Source organism: Quercus robur, chromosome 4 (genome assembly GCF_932294415.1).
Source record: "Quercus robur chromosome 4, dhQueRobu3.1, whole genome shotgun sequence".
NCBI lineage: Eukaryota > Viridiplantae > Streptophyta > Magnoliopsida > Fagales > Fagaceae > Quercus > Quercus robur.
The window spans coordinates 7,126,181-7,142,583 of record NC_065537.1 but is presented as its reverse complement, the minus strand read 5'-3'; the positions used below and the strand labels follow the sequence as shown (position 1 = coordinate 7,142,583).

The window sequence follows — 16,403 nt, the reverse complement described above, 5'->3', positions numbered from 1 at the left end:
ATTTTAAGATGTAGTCTATTAATTTTGAGAATATGTCAGTTGCAAATTGTTAACTAGTCTAACTTGGAGGTTTAGAAATTCTTAAAGTATCCCATGAAGCACCCAATACAAAATTGGGTCTATTACATAATCATTTTGTTAAATTCTGTTAAACTAATACTGTTAACCCCCCATTTTAAGCTAATTTTTCATTTAAAAATTCATCAAAAAAACCCACCAAAAAAAAAAAAAAAAAAACTTCACTATCAACCAAATCCCAAATCAAATGATAGACCCAAAAATAATCAGGGCTTAGTTGAGTTCGGTACGTGGTGGTTACCATTGGTTGGCAATCTTGGGTGGCATGCTTAGAAAGAAAGGCGACTTCAAAATAAAGTTGTCCACGTCACTAGGTTTTTTTTTTTTTTTTTTATATAATTTCTAATAACTCATAAAAATGAAAAGAAAATTATTAATTTACATTATACTATCAATGTAAAACAATAATTGTTTAAAAGGAAAAAGCCAACATTTTATCTAGAAAGAGATTAAAAAAAAAAAATGTTGATTTTGCAAGAACTTATTCATTTACAATACAAACTAACTTTAATTCCTAAATGCTGAAAAGATATCTCATGCACTGAGCGCATACAAGAGTTTTGCTCGATCCCGTATTCAATACAATCCATTTTATTCAATGAGAGAGTCACTTTTCGAATATAGCTAAGGATATGGCCAAGCATAACAAACAACCTTGTTAAAAGCATTTTTCAGGCAACACATGCCATTGAAAAGCTTTTTCCTATTTGTTTGATTTATTATCAAAACAAGCGCAAAATACTAACCTCCAAACTTCCACAAATACCACTAACCTTATTTATAAGCCAAAATATTATAATTCCAAATTAAAACAACTACTCCAAACCATACAAGTACATCACATCAAAACCAATGTTCAAAACTCACAGCAAACCCACGATTGAATATAACATTTGCAATATTCAATTCAAAACTTTGACATCGGTCTTTGTTATTAGATGATGGCTGATTCCACAAGATTCGCACATGCCCGTCAGTTACCAAGGCCACTGTAAATGTAAAAATAAATTCAAAAAGAAAGTCAGTGGTTAAATAGTTTTTTTGGGGGGGGGGGGGGGGGGAAACAGCACACAGAAGAATAAAATCTTGATGAAAAAGAAAAAAATTGCTCTACAACTTTGTCGAGAATTCATTAGGCCTTCATTTTCATCATTTTTTTAAAAATACACATCTATGGACCGCGTAAGCACCTGTACTCATCGGCCATATTCTTTGCCATAAAAGTTTGAGATAGATCAGTCATGGTTGTGGAGTGGAAGAAGGAAACTAATCTAGAGTTTTGAGAGAAAACGACCTCTATGGAGAGACTTAAGGTCACTAAAACTAAATACGAACCAATGAGATTGAACTTTTGGATTTCAAAGTTATTTCAAGTTTTTGAATCTTGCATTTATATAAATTAAATTTATTTGTGTTTTTCCAATTAATTCTTTTTTTTTTAAAAAGAAAAAAACTAGAGTTAAATTTATGTGGTTTTGTTTCATTTTTTCATTTAGGAAGTTGAATTAGAGTTGTTTTAAATGTGTGGCCTTTTATTATTGGTTGGGACTACTTGAGACCTAGGTCCTAATAATTTCTACTTAGAGGGACCTAACAGCATATACAAATTGAATAGAGATTCTCAAGAAAGAACTTACTTAACGACACAAATGATCATTCAACTTCTACACATCTTATCAAACCCATATAATGGTTTTTGAAATCCGGACCGTTCAAAGAATCGGAGAACGAAGGGGTTTAAAATTTTTATAGTTGAAATGAGGTTGAACTGTGATGATATCATAATTAATTTAAAAATTGTTTGAAATATAAATAAATATAATAAATTAGTATAAATAGAAAAAATGACTAAAATAGTTCAAAAAATAAAAATAAAAACTATCTTTCAAATGTATTTTTTATATCAATGAAATATTATTAATTGCTAAAAAAAATAATAAAAAATTATTAATTTACATTATATTATCAAGATAAGATAGAATTATATTATAGAAAAAACAAATGTTTACAACATTATATATTTTTATGCAAATATGTATAATATTTGCACTTGTTTAATCTATAATATAAATTTTAATTTACAATAACACATGAATTTAATATATGAATCAAAGGAGTCAATTTCGTACCGGATGCTTTATCTATTTGGCCAGACAAATGATATACTTTGATATCGATCAATACCGGTGTACCGTTTCGGAATTACCACTAATTCTATAATAATAGTAATAATATCAATAAAAAGTATACAATATTTTTTAAAAGTTTTTTTTTTTTTGGTTTACATATTTTTTTAAAAGCTCAAGGGTTCTATCCCCCTACATAAACACTTACCCAACAAACAAAAAATAATGTATATATATATATATATATATATACTATTGTATTTTTATTTTATTTTTTTGAGTTAAAGACTAATACTATAACACACTTAAAGAGAACAGAAAAATACATCATATATAGGCCACGTGAGTGACATGACCATTTGGGGGAAAAAACTTAGGTGCTCCGGGAAAAAATTTTCCTCACTAAAATTCGTCACTGAAACTACATTTTCTTGTAGTGTTTCTCCAAACGGAAATTCAACTTGTAATAGGATTCTTTGACCTATTTAAAAGCTCTTTAGGGCAAAATTCAGGAGGGAGCTGCCATAGAACATAATTTAGGTTTTTGTAAATTTTTTTTTTTTTTTTATACAGTTTTTAGAGTTTTATTTGTGTTATAACTTGCTAGAAGACTTGTTAAGGCAAGGGGGTGAAACCAAACCATTTATTGGTATGTTCTTAAAAATAATTTATTGGTTTTAATGCTTATGCTTTTTTGTTTTTGATTGATTTACTCATCAAGAAAAGTGTCTATTTCTATATAATTATTTGAATATTTATCATAGACTTTGGGTACGTTAAATGCTTAGTATTCCCTGAGAACTAATTCACTAGTTTTATTTTGCCTAAAATCAATCAATTTTCATGAAACTACCTTAAACAATTCATTCTTGAGTTTTTATTGTTAAATCATCCAAATAAAATCATCCTTCGTATGAATTTTGGTTGAGCTATAAAATAAATATTGTTAAGACCACCAATAGATGTGTTGTGTATAGATCCATAAACCTTTGTGCCTTAATATATTGTTATCTTCTTTCAATTTAAATTAATTTTACTAAACCATCAAAAATCTCTTCAATTAAACTTTATTATTTTAGTTTTATTCTCTTGTGGTTTGCTAATTAATTCCATTTTTCCTGTGAGTGCCTTAATATATTATTATCTTCTCTCAATTTAAATTAATTTTACTAAACCATCAAAAATCTCTTCGATTAAACTTTATTATTTTAGTTTTGTTCTTTTGTGATTTGCTAATCAATTCCCTTTTTCCAGTAGTTTTGACCTCGGATTTATCGAGTTATTACTTCGTGACAATTCTACACTTAGGAGTTATGTAAGTCACAGTAGTTACATTCACAATTGTATATCTAGTCATGTACAATAATAAAGGGAAGTTGAATTGGTTTTGGATTACAGGTCTCTTCTAGGTCGACAATGGCAAGTCTATCCTAGCCATATATGGAGAAAACCAAATTCATGTGCATGCCAATCTTTTGGTGAAGCAGGGAACATCTCTACATGAGCGAGACAGATCTTCTTATATGATCCATTTTGTTCCTCGCACTTGTTAGGGTAGTTTTTGTTGTAATTGGCTAATTCTTTGACAAAAAACTCTTTATTTGTATTTGGGTAGATTTAGGATGGTTTAGTACTTCAAGGAACCGATGTTCAAGTCTAGTATTGAAGCCATAAAAGTCTGACCAAGAAACAAGTGAAGATGTGCTGCTTATTAAAGCTTAGCAGAATCCAATCTATCGAGATTTAGTTTTGAAGCTCGATAGAAGCTTGACAGCAACAGTATCTGTCGAGAATTATGAAATCAGGATTTCCAAATATGATTACACGCATATCCTTGAGTATTTGTGTAGGGTTTCTTTTCTCACAACCCTAGACATATATAAGGATTATTTTAGAGTCGTCTCAAGGTTGCCCAAGTCATTCCAAGCACATATGCATATTGTGACCGGAGACATATTGCTCTAAGTTCATCTTTCTCTTGTGAAAACTGCTGCATTTGTAAGCCTAGGGTTTTGTGACTAAGAAGCTTTTGATCTTCATGTTGATGAACTGAAGTACTTTGTAGCCAACATCTTTCTCAAGTTGGAGTGTTAGTCACGTACTGTGATTCGTGCATTAAACGGAGAGATTGTCGCTACATTACAAGTCCAATTAGGTATTGGGATAAGGGTTCAACTGTAAGTTGGTATTAGGTACTGAGATTCTTTTTACTTGTAACCACTTGTTTTGATAATAGAGGATTCTAGATAGTGGTGACCTAAAAATCATCCGGTAGGGTTTTGCCTTAGAGGTTTTCCCCATTCATAAACAAATCACCATATCAAATTTAATTTTTGCTGCACTTAGTTTATTTGGTGATTTGTTTATGCTACTACGTGATTGCATGTTAAGTTGGATTAATTAATTAACTCGGATAATTAATTAATTAATTTACCTCAAGGGTATTGGGAGATGTTTAATGAGATAGATGGAGATTTCAAAGATGTGGCCATAAGGATGTTCAAGTTCGGACTCCCTACGGACCATGAGCTGAGGAAGTCTTTAACTAGAAAGCCTGTATGCAGCATGTGCCAGTTGATGGATCGTATTGATGAGTACAGGCGAGTCGAGGAAGACCAACAGTAAGGGGCCAAAGTGAATACTCCTGACCGAAGAGATTACAAGGTGGATAGGTACAACAGTAGTACGGTGAGAAGGGATTTTCTAGGGTTTGGAGGACAGTCCACCATGCAAGTAGTTAATACAGTTTTTAGGGAGCCTGTGCATCAGATACTAGAAAAAATAAAGAATGATCTATACTTTAAATGTTCGAATAAAATGGGAGGACATCCATCTCAGTGCAATCAAAGTTTGCATTGTCAGTATCATTAAGACCGTGTGCACACTATTGAAGACTGCAAAACCTTACAGGATTTTCTAGAGCAGTTGGTCAAGGCTGAGAAATTAAAGCAGTTCTTGTCTTAGTCATTTGCACAAGGGGGAAAGATCGGGCCAACCCCTCATCGGGAGAACTATCTACGGCCATCCTTGGGGACAATCAATGTGATTATGGCAGCTCCAGGTCGAACAAGTATATATCAATCTGAGGTGATGTCTGTATCAAACTTGCACAGAGAAATTCTCACCCCTAAGGCTAAGCGAGGGAGGATGCAAGCCCAACCAACTCTTAGTTTATTGGATGAAGATAAGGCTGGAACTCATCAACCCCACGATGATGCGTTGGTAGTAACGATTCAAATTGGGGGTTATGATGTGAAGAGAGTCTTAGTAGATCAGGGTAGTGGGGCAGAGATCATGTACCCTAATCTATACAAGGGACTAGGGGTTAAGCCAGAGGATTTGGACAGTTACAATTCACCCTTGGTGGGATTCGATAGGAAGATGGTTGTCCTTAAGGGTATGGTTAAGTTGCCTATTCAGATGGGTTCTAGAGTAGTGGAAGTGAATTTCATTGTGGTGGAGGCATATTCACCTTATACAGCCATTTTGGCGAGACCATGGCTTCATGCCATGAAGGCTGCGTCTTCAACTTTGCATCTAAAGGTGAAGTACCCCTCTGGGGAGCAATTTGAAGAACTTGTTGGGAGCCAGGCCATGGCACGGTAATGCTTGGTCACTGCTATCAGGCACCAATCCGGGGGCGAACCTTTAATGTCCTTGGATAGGGCTTTGTAGTAACCAATGAATGTGGAAACTCCCTCATGCGTTGTGGGTGAGGAAGCCAAATGTGAGGGGTTGGAAAGGGTGATGATATGTACTGACATAGAGAAGTTTTTTCAAGTAAGGGTACAACTGCCTCTTCAAGAAAAGGAAGAGCTACTGCCTTTCTTACTCGAAAACATGGATATCTTTTCTTGGAGCGCTTATGAAGCTCTTGGAGTGGACCCTAATTTTATATGTCGTCACCTTAATGTCAATCCAAATGTTGTCTCAAAGAAGCAACTACCTTGGCACTCATCCAAGGAACACGCCGAGGCTGTTAAAGAAGAGGTAACGAAGCTCAAGCATGCAAGGGTAATAAAGGAAGTCTTTTTACCCATAATGGTTGGCCAATACAATAGTTGTGAAGAAGAAGAGTGGGAAGTGGAGGGTGTGTGTAGATTTCACAGATCTAAACAAAGCTTGCCTTAAGAATCCCTTCCCAATGCCCTAAATAGACCAATTAGTAAATGCTACCATTGAACATTCTCAGATGAGCTTTTTGGATGCCTTTCAGGGGTACCAACAAATTCCACTAGCTTTGGCCGACCAGGAGAAGATTGCTTTTCTTACACCTATTGGGAATTATCATTATAAGGTGATGCCTTTCAAATTGAAGAATGTTGGATCTACCTATCAAAGGATGATGACAAGAATGTTTGAGTCCCAACTAGGCAAGAATATTGAGGTTTATATTGATGATATGGTTGTGAAGAGCAGGGTGGTCGCTGAGCATTTGAAGGACAAGGAGATATTTTTAAAGTGTTGAGGAGGCACAAGTTATGCCTTAATGCTTCTAAGTGTTCTTTTGGTGTTAACCTGAGCAAGTTTTTGGGTTATATGGTCACGCATCATGGAATTGAGGTTAATCTTGATTAAATCAAAGTGATTAATGATCTACAACCACCTTAGAATCCGAAGGAAGTGCAAAAACTAACAGGGATGATGGCTGCCTTTAACAGATTTATATCTAGGTCAACAAATAGATGTAGACCATTTTTCTAGCTGTTGCACAAATAGAAGGGGTTCGAATGGAATGAGGAGTGTGCTCTTGCCTTCCAACAGCTGAAGGATTATCTTTCTTGGCCACCCATTATGTCGAGACTCAAAAGGGAAGAAGTCCTCTTCGCTTATATTGTTATGGCTTCACATGCAGTCAACTTAGTACTAGTGAGAGTGGAGGAAGGAGTACAGAGGTCAGTCTATTATGCGAGTAAATCTCTGCACGAAGTTGAAATTTGCTACTTGCTTTTCGAAAAGGCCATCTTGGTAGTGGTGCACACTATGAGGAAGCTTCCCTATTGATAGGCCACAAACTGAATGACCCATTGTGATAGAAATTAATTAATTAATTAGCCAAGTTATTAATTAATCAATTTATCATGCAAACGCGTGGTAGTATAAACAAATCACCAATAAAATAATTATGCAGCAGAAAATAAATAACACGATGATTTGTTTACGAATGGGGAAAACCTAACGACAAAACCCCCACTGGTTGATTTTCAAGTCACCACTCCTGAAACTCTACTATTATCACAACAAGCAGTTACAAGTAAAGGAATCCAAGTACCTTATTAACCTACAGTTGAACCCTTACCCCAATACCCAATTGGACTTGTTCTGTAGTGACAGTTCCCCTTTTAGATGCACGACTCTCAAGTACATGACTAACCAATTGCGCGGATCCCAGTATACGACTTCAATCACCAACTAAGAAGGATGTTGGTTGCAAAGTTCTTCAGTTCATCTACACGATAAAGATCAAGAAGATGCTTGGTCACAAAACCTTACAGTGCACATACACAGCAACTTCTTCAAGAGAAAGAAATGAACTAGGGTAAGAACTTCGTCTCCGGTCACAATTTGCTTGAACAGAGTTTGCTCAAAACTTGTGCAACTTGTGAACACTTTGACGGCCCTTAAACTGATCCTTTTATATGTCTAGGGTTAGGAGAAAAGAAAACCCAAAGACACATTCATGAATCCCAAGAAAATCATATTGGAATTCTGACAATCTTAAATCTCGACAGATAGTAGGTGTCGAGCAGCTGTCGAGCAGGTGTCAAGCACACCGAATAAAGAACAACTTCCTTAAGCTCGATAGATACAGTTGTCGAGCCAGCTGTTGAGCTTTAATAATTTTGCACTCTGAACTTGTTTTCTTGAACAGACTTGAAAGTTTTAATACTTTATCTTGAAACAAAGTTTCTTGAAGTATTTAAATCATTCTAAATCTACCCAAATACAAGTAAAGTGCGTTTTGTCAAAGGATAAGCCAATTACATAGAATCATGACATCTGTTCTTAACATGTGAAACACATATGTCCTAACACCCATTACTTTCAGGCACCCACCATTGTAGTTCTAAGTCAACTCCCCTTGCAGTCTTTATTGCAAAAAGTTGATTATACGGGGAGAGTTGCCAAATGGGGGACAATCTTGGGGGCCTTTGATATAATGTACATGCCACGTACTTCAGTTAAAGGAAAAGTTCTTGTAGATTTAGTGGCTAAGTTGACTAAGCCTCCAATGAGGGTAGAGGTTGAAGAGCATAGATTAGAGGGAAAGCTAGCTTAGACAATTTCTCCACAGTGGCTTACACCCTAGATGTTGTATATTGATGGAGCAGCAAATCAAAAGGGATCCGGGGTGAGGCTAGTAATAGTGTCCCCGGATGGAATCACTATTGAAAAATCTTTAAGATTAGGCTTCTCAGCCACGAACAATGAAACTGAGTATGAAGTTCTACTGATAAGGCTAGCTATGGTTTTAAAAATGGCAGGAAAAGTTGTCGAAGTGTTCTCGGATTCCCAGCTCATCGTGGGGCAAGTAAGAGGAGAATTAGAGGCCAAGGATTTAAGAATGCAAGGGTATTTAGGTCGAGCTCAGTGCTTGTAATCAGATTTTGAGTTCTTCACCATACAACAAATTCCTAGATGTAGGAATACATATGCTGACTCTTTAGCAACCCTTGTGACCTCTTCTGGCAAATATCTACCTCGAGTAATACTTGTTGAAGATTTGCATAAGCCTGCTGAGGACCAGAAGGAGAAAGTTCTGGTTCACCAGATCAGGGTCGGACCTTGTTGGATGGATCAGTTGGTCTTATTCCTTAAGGATGGTGCCTTACCTCTTGATAGGGGGAAGGTAGAGAAGATAAGGAGGAAAGCTCCTCACTTTTGGTTGTCTGAGGGGTAGAAGCTGTACAAACATTCTTTCTCTAAACCTTATTTGCTTTGTGTTCACCTTTAGGTAGTGGAATTGCTTCTAGAAGAATTACGTGAAGGGATATGCAAAAGTCACACTGGGGGCAAATCCTTATCCCATAGAGCTTTTACTCAGGGGTATTGGTGGCCGAATATATAGAGAGATGCCCAAGAATATGCAAAAAAGTGTGACCAGTGTCAGAGATTTACTCCAAACATTCATCAACCTGGAGGTGTACTCAATCCTTTGTCCAGCCCCTGGCCATTTACTTAATAGGGCCAAGATATTGTAGGACCATTTCCTAAGGCCACAGGAAATCAAACATGGGATTACTTTGCAAAGCGGGTGGAAGTTGAGCCATCATCTAATATCAGAGACGTAGATGCCAAGAAGTTTGTTTGGAAAAACATAGTTACTCGGTTTGGCATCCCCCATACTCTCATCTCGGATAATGAGCTTTAATTTGATAATAAAGCTTCTAGGATTTACTGTTGTGAGTTAGACATCAGGAACCGATATTCAACTCCAGCTTATCCACAAGGAAATGGACAAGCTGAAGCGGTCAATAAAGTCATAGTGAATGGGCTCAAGAAGAGGTTAGATGAAGCAAAAGGAAGGTGGGTGGAAGAATTAACGCACGCTCTTTGGACATATCGGACTACTCCTCGTTGGTCAACCGAAGAAACACCTTTTTCAATGACATATGGGTCTGAGGCAGTAATTCCTTTAGAGACTGAGTTTCCAACATTAAGGACAAGCTTATTCAATCTAAACAATAATGATCGGCTATTGGAGAAAAGCTTAGATCTAATAGATGAGCAAAGAGAAGCTGCCACAGTACAATTGGCACATTATCAACAAAAGCTTAAACAAAGGTATGATACAAGTGTGAAGGAGAGACCACTGATACTGGTTGACTTGGTGTTAAGGAAAGTAGTAGGAACTGCGAAGAACCCATCTTGGGGACAGCTTAGACCAAATTAGGAAGGGCCCTATCGCATCACCTCAGTGGCTAGTATAGGGGCTTACTTTTTAGAAGACTTAGATGGAAATGTTGTACCACACCTGTGGAATGTAAATAACATGCAAAAGTACTATTATTAATGAAAAGGAAATTTGGCCCTTTTTCGTTTCTTTAACTATGTGTGTTGCTTTCCGGTAGTACATATTTCATTAAGTATTAAACAGAAGCTTGGTCATGCCTGGTTCCTCGGACCACATATCTTAGGTAAATTAATACCACATATTTCATTAAGTATTAAACAGAACCTCCGTCATGCTTGGTTCCTCGGAATACATACCTTGGGTAAATTAATACTCCATATTTCGTTAAGTATTAAATAGAACCTAGGTCATGTCTGGTTTCTCGGACCACATACCTTGGGTAAATTAATACTCTATATTTTGTTAAGTGTTAAACAGAATCTCGGTCATGTTTGGTTTCTCATATCACATACCTTGGGTAAATTAATATTCCATATTTCATTAAATGTTAAATAGAATCTTGGTCATGCCTGGTTTCTCAGACCATATACCTTGGGTAAATTAATACCACATATTTCATTAAGTATTAAACAGAACCTTGGTCATGCTTGGTTCCTCGGACCACATACCTTGGATAAATTAATATTACATATTTCATTAAGTATTAAACAGAACATTAGTCATGCCTGGTTTTTCGGACCACATACCTTGGGTAAATTAATATCACATATTTCATTAAGTATTAAACAGAACCTCGGTCATGATGGGTTCCTCGGACCACATACCTTGGGTAAATTAATACTACATATTTCATTAAGTATTAAACAGAACCTTGGTCATGTTTGGTTCTTTGGATCACATATCTTGGGTAAATTAATACTACATATTTCGCTAAGGGTTAAACAGAACTTTGGTCATGTTTGGATCCTCAGACCACATATTTTGGATGAGTTAATACTACCTACCCCTCTAAATAACAAATTGAGTTTTAGTCTTATGGGGCTCCCCGGTCCACTAACACTTAGTGGGATGATGCTACTTATATGGTTAAGTGGTGAACAAAGGCCTAACTATGTCAAATCCAAAGGCCTAACTATGTCAAATCTCTATAGCCAACTCCTCACACCTGATTACAATTGGGAGTGGAACCTTGGTCATACGCAGCTCTTTGGATTGAATATTTCAGGTATATTGGTTTATCTTCAAGTTTAGTTATTATTTTTCTGACCATACAAAGGTTAGTTTTCCTTTTTGTTACCAATTGCATAAGAATTAATTACGCTGCTGAGTTAACACTCGAGTAAACGTTTATCTAAGTTAAAGGCAATGTTCTGCCCTTATAGTGATAATTTGAGATTGGAATTGACAATTAAACTATGTTCAATCAGAAATGATACTATTAATAACATGGGAATATTAATCACATAAACGAACTTGATACTTTCATTGAATAAAGCCTTGGAAAGGCCAAGGAAGTACAAAAAAGGGGGGGGGGGTCTTTTTAAGTTTTTTTACTAAATATAATTATTTATATTTTAAATAATTATTAAATTAATTATGATGTCACTACAGTTCGACCCCAGTTCAACCTCGATTTGATCTCAAATACCTTGAACCTCTCCCTTTTATGGTTCAATGAATGGTTGGGCTTTCAAAACCATGTTTAAAAGCTGGAATCGCATTTAGCATATAGGTTAATTCGCCAAAAAAACAAAGTTGGCAAAAGTCATCGTGGTTGGTAGAAAGTGGAAAGTCACGAAGTCTTCAACTATTGTTAGTCTAGCTATCTCTTATCAAATAATGCAAGGATTATCCAAGAAAGCCTAATATAAGGTGCAGGGAAAGCACGATTGACCCCAAGTCCTTGGCATCTTTGTTAAGTTTAGTTGTTAGGTCTTCCTAAATAATGCAAAATTGGTATATTACTAGTGGCGGATGCAACATTTTTGCCTGTTGAATGAAAGACTATCTTACAAAAAACAAACAAGAGGGTAATCAACTAAGAGAGAGAGGAAAAAGGAGAATGATTAGAGTCCTTGAAATACTGACATATCATCTAATAAAAAACTTATAGATCTCTGACAATGCCAAAGAGAAGCAAATGAGTAATATTTAACTTTCTAAAAACCTCAATACATATTTAACCATTTATATAGTAAAAAATAAATCTAAGATTTATCCCAAGTGAGTTCTAAATCTCCTCGTTGGCATTATGTAATAAATTATTAGTTTATATTACACTATCAATGTAAAACAATAATTGTTTAAAAGGAAAAGGCCAACATTTTATCTAGAAAGAGATAAAAAAAAATGTTGATTTTTGCAAGAGCTTATTCATTTACAACACAAACTAAATTTAATTCCCAAATCCCGAAAAGATATCTCATGTGCCGAGCGCATACAAGAGTTTTGCTGGATCCCATATTCAATACAATTCATTTATTCAATAATAGTCACTTTTCGAATATAGCCAAGGATATGGCCAAGCACAACAAACTGCCCTATTAAAAGCATTTTACAGACAACACATGCCATTGACAAACCTATTCGTTTGGATAAAGGAGAAATTTTATTATCAAAACAAACACAATTTACAATGATATCCAAACACTAAAACAAAATTAATCCCTGAAACACAAATCATTTGCAAATACTAACCTCCAAACTTTTGCAAATACCACTAACCTTATTTATAAGCCAAAATATTACAATCCCAAATTAAAACAACTATTCCAAACAACACAAGTAGATCACATCAGAACCAATGTTCAAAGCTCACATCAAATCCACGACCGAATATAACATTTGCAATCTTCAATTCAAAACTTTGACATCAATCTTTGCTATTAGATGATAGCTGATTCCACAATATTCGCACATGCACATCAGTTACTAAGGCCAACCCCTATGGTCACACTGTTAATGTAAAAATAAATTCATAAAGAAAGTCAGTGGTTAAATAGTTATTTGGGGGAAAAAAAACACACACACACACACACACACACACACACACACACAAGAATAAAATCTTGATGAAAAAGAAAAAATTGCTCTGCAGCTTTTACCAAAATTCGTCATGCCTTCATTTTTATCATTCTTTTTAAATACACATCTATGGACTGTGTAAGCACCTATACTCGTTGGCCATATTCTTTGCCATAAAGTTTGAGACAGATTAGTGATGGTTATGGAGTGGAAGAAGGAAACTAATCTAGAGTTTTGAGAGAAAAAGACCTCTATGGAAAGACTAAGGTCACTAAAACTAAATACAAACTGATGAGATTGAGCTTTTGGATTTCAAATTTATTTAAAGCTTTTGAATCTTGCCTGTTTATAAATTAAATTTATTTGTGTTTTTCCAATTAATTTTTTTTTTAACTAGAGTTAAATTTATGTGGTTTTGTTTTGTTTTTTCATTTAAGAAGTTAAGTCAGAGTTGTTTTAAATGTGTGGCTTTTTATTATTGGTTGGGACTACTTGGGACCTAGGTCTTAATAATTTCTCCTTAGAAGGACCTCATAGCATATACGAATTGAATAGAAATTCCCAGGAAAGAACCTACTTAACAACACAAAAGATCATCCAACTTCTACATACTTTGTCAAACCCATATAATGGTTTTAAAACTCAGACTATCCAAAGAACCGGAAAACGAAGAGGTTTAAGGTTTTTGAGGTTGGATAGAGGTCGAACTGAGGTCGAACCATGATGATGTTATGATTAATTTAAAAGTTATTTAAAATATATATAAATAAATATAATAAATTAGTATAAATGGAAAAAATAACTAAAATAGTTCCAAAAAGTAAAAATAAAAACCATCTTTCAAATGTATTTTTTATATGAATGGAATATTATTAATTGATAAAAAAAATAATAAATAGAAAAATTATTAATTCACATTATACTATCGGGATAAGATAGAATTATATTATAGACAAAACAAATGTTTACAAAATTGTATATTTTTATGCAAATATGTATAATATTTGCACTAGTTTAATCCATAATATACACATGAATTTAACATATGAATACCCTTCAAAAAAAAAAAAAAACATTAACATATGAATACGTGGGTTTGTAGTACCAATAAATTACTGAAATTAGATATTTAAATGTCTTATAAAAAAATGCAATTAAATGAAAATGGTTTAAAAAAATTTAAAAGCAAATTAATGTAGAAACATGGCCACATGTCCAACCTTTTCATGGGTAAGGGGTAGTGTCAGCCATATTAGTACACAACTTCATTGAAAAAAAAAAAAAAAATTTTTGATTTTTTTTTTTTTTTGGTTTTGCCGTTTTGGGTTCCAGTGATAGAGGAAGAAAGGAAACCCAAAGAAGTAAGAAGAATAACTGCAGAAAGAAAACACAGAAGATTGGAGAAGAAGGGAAACTGGAAAACGCAGAAGAAGCAGGGTAAAGATAAGGTTTGTGCTTTTCATTTCTACTTTATTTTGCGGTCTTGGTGATGGGGTGTCTTGGGACTGCATAACGTCAACGCCCCCATCTTTTTTTTTTTTTTTTTACCTTCAGCCTGACCCGTCAGACCCAGCCACTGTATTTTTTGTGTAGAGCGGATTTTGGGTTTAAAGAATAACAGTATTCTCAGAACCAAATGGTAAAAACTGGGGGGAAAAAAATACAAAATTCCAAACAGATGGGAAAAAAATTACTGTTATCATTTCCTGGCAGCTAATGCGGCACTCGCAGCCCTTGTAGCCCTTGCAGCAATAACAACAGTCCCCTTTCGGCCCTGGCGGCCCAGGCGGCCCAGGCGGCCCTTTCGGCCCTGGCGGCCCAGGCGGCCCAGGCGGCCCAGGCGGCCCTTTCGGCCCTGGCGGCCCAGGCGGCCCAGGCGGCCCTGGATCCCCTTTCGGCCCTGGCGGCCCAGGCTGCCCTTGCTTCCCTGGAGGCCCTGGCGGCCCTATTACTTTTAGGCGGCAAATGTAAATCGCCCATGCGATTAAGCTAATTCCTATTATTAGAGCCAAGATCCACCCCAGCACGAACCACACGGATACTGATTGTGGTTGACTTCGTGCAGGCCATATGTTGTTATTTCGTGGTGATGGAGTGAAAGGGGGACAACATGGGGGAAATTGTGGGATTGGAGGATTCTCAAATGCTGGCACTGTCGGTGGTGGAGGCTGAGTAAGGGAGGGTAATGTGGGGAAGGGGGGTGGTGGTGGTTCTGAAGAGAGGGTTGGAATTAGTGGGGCGATGATGGTGGTAAACAGCATGAACAACAGGGCAAGCATGGTTGAAATATTTGGATTTTGGAGTTGGAGGTTAAGGTTCGTCTGCTCTGAAATACCCACAAAGCCATGCTTTTTATAGTTGCTTGGATAACCATCGTTTGGTTGGTAGTCTCAGACTTCACCGACCTTATTTTTATCTTTTGCACGAACCTCTTTTTTTTTTGTTTATGATATTTTTTCATGCTCTGTTACTAAAAGCCTTAAACAATAGAAAGCTACGTCATATTAAATATTAAACCAATGTTTTTAGTTTTGAAATAATATTATATATATATTTTCACATATTTTTTATTTATATATATTTTAAAAGAATAAAAACAATATTATTCAAACCCACTTTAAAATACTCAAAAAAAAAAAAAAAAAAAAAAAAAAAAAAAAAAAAAAAAAAAAAAAAGAGAAAAGGGCTCACTGCTTTAAGCCCACATGGGCCATGGGCCCATGCGACATGGACCTTTCTATTTTTATTAATAGGAAAGTGGGTGCATGTACAATAATACATGCACCCACTTTCCTGTTGAATTTTCTAGACCGTACGAAATGGTTGTTAACTTCTCAGTTGTGGCTTGTGTGGCAGTCCTGATAGTGTGGTGTTTCAGGTAGTTGATTTCCAGTTGGGTTGTATTTCGTGTGCATGTGTTATGTAAACTCTTTCTTTTAATAAAATCCGCTCGTTCATACAAGTGAACTTGGTGTAACTTGAAAAAAATTACACCTTTTTAATACCATAGTAATAGTAGCAACTCCATGATATTTTTTTAGGGATAAGAGATAAATATTGTAATCTACGAGCTTATTTCAAATTTTGTCCATAGGATGGACTAGCATGAAAATAAAAGATGAACTATAAGTTTATTAAATATATTGTTTCTTTAGATAATGAACATACTAATTATTGTTGTTAAAATTAAATCTTGAAAATCATTTATCCTTTTTAAATACAATGAATATATAAATTATTGTTGTTAGGTGAACTATAATTAATACTACCAAGAATACTTTTATTTTTTAGTTTAGGACAATTATATGTTTATATTGTAC

The 16,403-nt window shown here is 35.3% G+C and overlaps 2 protein-coding genes across 3 annotated transcripts; one reads left to right on the top strand and one right to left on the bottom strand.

Moving 5' to 3' along the window:
* The first annotated feature begins 5,252 nt into the window (after window positions 1-5,252).
* Window positions 5,253-5,810, top strand: LOC126721277 (uncharacterized). The gene has a single exon (XM_050424331.1). The coding sequence runs from the start codon at window positions 5,253-5,255 to the stop codon at window positions 5,808-5,810; it is 558 nt and encodes a 185-aa protein (XP_050280288.1).
* Window positions 5,811-12,648: 6,838 nt separating this feature from the next.
* LOC126720472 (uncharacterized) lies at window positions 12,649-15,422 on the bottom strand. Of its 2 annotated transcripts, XM_050422973.1 has the most exons (3): window positions 14,915-15,422; window positions 14,778-14,878; window positions 12,649-13,014 (listed from the first exon to the last, which is right to left on the bottom strand). In XM_050422973.1, exons 1-3 carry the CDS (start codon window positions 15,360-15,362, stop codon window positions 12,991-12,993), a joined length of 573 nt encoding a protein of 190 aa, XP_050278930.1. In that variant the 5' UTR covers window positions 15,363-15,422; the 3' UTR covers window positions 12,649-12,990. The 2 variants fall into 2 exon arrangements, with proteins under 2 accessions (XP_050278930.1, XP_050278929.1); XM_050422972.1 differs by having other exon boundaries at window positions 14,778-15,422.
* Between the last annotated feature and the right edge of the window lie 981 nt (window positions 15,423-16,403).